The sequence below is a fragment of the Poecilia latipinna genome, unplaced genomic scaffold (assembly GCF_001443285.1).
Source record: "Poecilia latipinna isolate Pla-1442-1.1 unplaced genomic scaffold, P_latipinna-1.0 Scaffold1487, whole genome shotgun sequence".
Lineage (NCBI taxonomy): Eukaryota > Metazoa > Chordata > Actinopteri > Cyprinodontiformes > Poeciliidae > Poecilia > Poecilia latipinna.
In genome coordinates, this window is record NW_015114103.1 from 125,727 (window position 1) to 130,727 (window position 5,001).

Sequence of the window (5,001 nt, forward strand, 5' to 3'; positions counted from 1 at the left end):
GCCTCGGTGCGGAGTTGGTGTTTGGAGTTGTTTCAGCTGAGCTGTGCTCTCAGGCTCCCACAGACAGCTGAAGGTGATCTCCTTATGCATTGCTTATGGCAGGCCCCAATTATCCATCCATCCATCCATTTTCTTCTGCTGGTGCCTATCTTCAGCGAACTTTTTGGGCGAGAGGTGGGGTCACCCTGGACAGGTTGCCAGTCTGTCGCAGGCTTTGCACATGTAGTGACTGAAATTTTTGCCCATTTTTCTTTGCAAAAAAGCTCAAACTCAGATTAGATTGAGGGCATTTGTGAAATGCAGTTTTCTGATTTTGCCACAGATTTTTTTAATGGGTTTACATTTGGACTTTGTTTTGGAGCCCTCCTTTATGTTTACAGCAGTTGTCCTGCTGGACCTCTACCCCAGTCTAATATCTTTTGTAGACTCAAACAGTTTTCCCTGTATTTGGCTCCATCAATCTTCTCGTCAACTCTGACCATATTCCCTGTTCTTGCTGAAGAGAAGCAGGTGCAGGGAATATGGGGTAAGAGCACCAAAATTCCAATGAAACACATTTATGTTTGTGATTGTAATGTCACAAAATATAGAAAAGTTCAAGGCGTATGAATACTTTTGCAAGTCACCGTATTTGTTAGAGATAATAAAAACAGCTATTGTATCTTTTCTATGCAGGAAACTATAACATTAATATGCAGAAAAGCAGGAACACTTCTTCTCTCACCTTAAAAGGTCCTGAAGGACCAAATGAACGGATAAGGGTGGGACATCCACTTTTTCAGTGGATGACATGTCTTGCCCCTCACCAGGCTTAGCCAATAGCACCAGAGTCAGTCCTACAACACAAATAATCTACAAACATATCACCTCACTCTCACTAATGAAATCTGGTCTAAAAACCCATCTTTTTATATGAACCTATTCTTATTAGGTTATGATGATGTGGATGTCTTTAGTCTTTATTGCATTCTGTTGCTGTGTTTTATGTTGGCTTTTAACAGTACAGCAATCTTGATTGTCCTGAGATGCACTTTTAAATGAACAGTTTCATGATTTTTTTTCAACAATGCTCAGGCAGCATGTCAAAACAACAACACAATGCACTCTATGGTGGTCTTGATAAGTCTACATTAAAAATTGCAACCTATGATAAAGTTACCAATCGCTACGGCAGTGAAGGTAGTGAAACAGACGTAGGTTGCAGCGAGGATGGCCGTTTTCTTGGACATCTGGGTTTTTAAGTCAGTTACGCCTGAGAAAAGAGAGCAGAACCAGAAGTTCATGTGGTGCCTGAGCAATGACTAGGACAACATGCCAGTTTATATGTATCCTAACGATAGTCTAAATGTCTGAACCAATCTTTATCTTTTTGTGGCAGTATGCCCTGTAGGCTCTGAACGCACCACACACGTACCTGAATCTATAGCCGTTTTCGCACTGCAAGGAACGGAACGGAGCGGCACGGAACGGGTTCAAAGTAGGGCCGACCGTGTTTGCATTAAAACTTCCGACCCGGTTCCACCCGACTCCTTGGAACCACAAGAGCTGTGGTTCCAATCGGGCCTGCCAAATGGGGCTACTTAGAATCAGCAGCTGATTGGTTTAGAGTCAGCCGTTAATCGGTTCTAGCTGGCTCTCACTAAACTGTTCTTACTGTATTTTGTAAAGAGTGCTCTTTTTAATATTTTTATCATTTTTTTTTTAATTTGCGATGAATTCCTCTCAATATTCTGCTGTTACCTGGTCCCATGATGAGGTAATTTTTTTCGTCCGCTTACTCCCTGATGAACGAGTACAGAACAAACTAGATCGGTCAACGAGGAAAGAGAAAGTTTTCCGCAGCATCTCTGAGGAAAAGGTTTCGGCCGCTGCATCGAAACCATTGTTTAGTTTCAAAATAATGACGTCAGGTACAGCTTCGATGCCGCCCTTAGTTATATGCAAACACAACAGGGCTGCAGTTCGGGTGGAACCGGACCGAAGCGTGCCGTTCCGTTCCGTTCCGTTCTTTGCAGTGCGAAAACGGCTTAATTGGTTGTGGCGCTGGCTGGCTGTATATAAAGGGCCCTCCCTCATCTCGTTGCCATCACGTTGTTTTCTTTCCGGTTCAGACCTCGGCGTTTGCTGGCGCTGCACGCTAGGTAAGGCAGGCTTCATCTCTCTCTGTCAAGCTTATTACTTGTGATTTATTTCCATTTTCTGTATATGAGCCGCATATTAATGCGCGCTCGAATGGTGCGCTTAACGACGCTCTGACCGCCGATCCATCCTCCTCGTGGTAAGAAGCTTCCCACACTCAATGTTAGCATAGCTTTAGCTCAGCTTCTGTTGTATATCCAGGCTGCCTGTACAAGCTGCATGCTTTCCCCTTCCTGTCAGAGGCACCACATTTGAGCTCAGTGGTAAGTGAAATGGTAATCTTTTGTATGCTTCCAGATTCCATTTATGACATTTATTTTCGATAGCCGCTGCTGTTTGTCCTTGGCCGGCTGTGTGCCTGTTGTCTGGTTATCTGTTGTGAGCTGCCTCCCTGTAGTCCTGGTTGCCGGTCTCATGCCCGCCGGCGTAAAACTGGCTCCTGTCACTCATCCAGTGTTGCTGGTTTGTGACCAGCTCGGACTGATTCTTCTAGTGCAGCTCTGGATGGCGTCTGGTGCGGCGGAAGGATCCTTAATTTGAACTTTTGCTGCTTGAGTAGTTGTCGTCGACTGAACTGCATAATTGTGAATTAATGTAATTTTGAATGTCGTTCTCTTTTCCTTTATTTTGACAGGAACGGCCAGCTCACGGTGTTGGTGATGGACTTTCCTGGTGGAGGTGGTACTCTTTTTCTGGTTTGGTGCCCGGTTTTTTTTTTTTTTTTTTTTTTTTTTTTTTTTGTCACTTCCCTGATTTGCACTGCCATCTGAGTTGAACCATAATTCTTTAAGTGTGTGTGGTTTTAAATTGGCATATTTTATGACTAAACTGAAAACAGCTGTGCAATAAATAAAATTATTGAATTGGGTGAGATTGTCTCAAGCCTCATCTGCAGTGGGTCTGTGTGACTTAAAGGCAACTTTTCAAGTGGAGTCATTGCAGTCTTATCTTAAAATAGTGGCCTTAAATTCAAGTTGCCCATTTTGATCACCCTGGTCTTGCTACTTTTTTTTTTGTCACAAGAAATAATTGGGAACACCTTATGAATCTAATGTCCAGATATAATCAAAGTGTTTATCCACAAATCAATGAGTGAGCATCTTTATAACAAGCTAATACATCAAGTATTTCGATTCATATTTAGCTTGCCTGCAATCACGCTCGTCACAATGAGGGGGACAGCAAATAGCTGAAGCACATTTATAAATATTTCCCCTGGCATTTGGATCCAGGGATGATGAGGTGGACTTATAGAAACCAGAAACTTCAGCAGAAGTCCAAGGCCTAACCCTATAAAGCAAACAAATCACACATATTTATAAACCAAGAACCAGAAATGCTGAATGAAGACCTGGTTTCTCTATAGTACTGTATGTTGAAAGAGCAGCATCACTTTCTAACACCAGAGGCCCTCAACTTGTGCTGAAAATGTGGTCGCTGCTGCAGATGTAGTCAATCTGAGCAGTGCATGAGTTTAATATTTCCAGAAATAAAAATTGACAAAGTACATTAACATCTTACACTATGACAAATACACATTTTTAATTTTTATCTGTGACCAACAAATAACTCAATATTCAAACTTGAACTACACTTGGTGTCAAGGGAAAATGCATAAAAAACCCAATTAAACATTTCACTAGGGTATTAAGACTGCACATATAAAGTACACTTACCTCATTTCAGTAAAAACCCTGGTTAAACCCACTAACTTCTGTCATCAGGCAGCAATTACACCACACAATTAAAGCACTAAAAAAAATTCACAGGATGCTCAGCAGTAGAAAAGAGTCAGTACTTACCCAAGCCAACTGAAATCAGGGTAGTGACCTGAAATGAAGTTTCTTTCATTGTCTTTCTTTCACTTGAGTCCAGTGAGCTGAAACAGATGGCCCAGTCTCTCACAGTTGGTTAAGATTATCAGTTGCTTTTTGGTGTCCAGTGCTGGGTGTATAGATGACGTGTGTCCCCCTTTGAAAAAAAATGCTCCGAAAAACAGATTTGGTTTCCATGGATACCTTGGTAAAAATAAATACAACTTCAACATTTTAGAAATATATAAAAAAGAGATGGGGGGGGGGGCTTTCTGTAATTTGATGTGCTTAAAAACAAATTAGGCTTCGATGATGCCAATTGGATTTATTAGTTTGCTAGTTCAGAGAAGTATTTTTGTTTAAACAGTGTTTAAGTGATTTAAAAAGTTTCAGTTTTAAAAGGATCTTGTTCATTTTGTCATACAATGTGTCTTTGGGTTTTTTTTTTTTTTTTTTTTTTTGGAAAATGCCAGGAAAAACATTCCTGGTCTCCTTGGATACCTCGACTTTGGTTCAAAATTAATCATTAATATTGATCTGTTTAAATTAAAACGGCAATGTGTTTCTAATATTAACTCCCTATACTGTTATTTTATGGGCTTTTTATTCATGTGACTAGAATTTTTGTTGTTTTGAGAGAATACATGAGTTTATTTAGTTTAGAGTTTAGAAAGAGAGATGGCACTTGGCCTCAGCATATTAAAAACAAAAACATGTTTAGTATAGATGGAAATTGTAATAAGATAATTATTTAGAACAATATATTGTTTGAACATTGGTCTGAGTTTATCTGTTGGTTTACAGTCATAATTGCATGTGCAGAGTCATAAATCATCAATCACCTACATGCTAACACAAAGTAGTGCATCACTGTAAGGTGGAATGAAAATTATGGCAACACTTTATTTGATGGGGTGTGAATAAGATTGTCATGACACTGTCATAAACATGAGTACGTTTCCAAAGCCTCTGGTTTGTTAAAGCGTCCAGATCAGAGATGATTCTCTGACAGATATTGTTCTTAGTCTGATTAATAATGAGCTCCACG

At 40.3% G+C, this 5,001-nt stretch overlaps 1 protein-coding gene across 4 annotated transcripts in view; it reads right to left on the minus strand.

The window, feature by feature from the left end:
• Positions 1-4,204, minus strand: part of LOC106963019 (excitatory amino acid transporter 3-like) — a 27,002-nt gene extending 22,798 nt beyond the window's left edge. Inside the window, exons 1-4 of one of the 4 annotated variants that reach the window (XM_015057736.1) lie at positions 3,942-4,204; positions 3,289-3,429; positions 1,160-1,252; positions 725-836 (exon numbers count right to left, since the gene is read on the minus strand). In XM_015057736.1, the coding sequence (XP_014913222.1) occupies positions 725-836; positions 1,160-1,252; positions 3,289-3,429; positions 3,942-3,990 (395 nt within the window). In that variant the 5' untranslated portion in view covers positions 3,991-4,204. Of the gene's footprint in view, positions 1-724; positions 853-1,159; positions 1,253-3,288; positions 3,430-3,941 lie in introns of those variants that run through there. The other 3 variants (XM_015057735.1, XM_015057737.1, XM_015057738.1) reach the window with 3 other exon arrangements.
• Between the last annotated feature and the right edge of the window lie 797 nt (positions 4,205-5,001).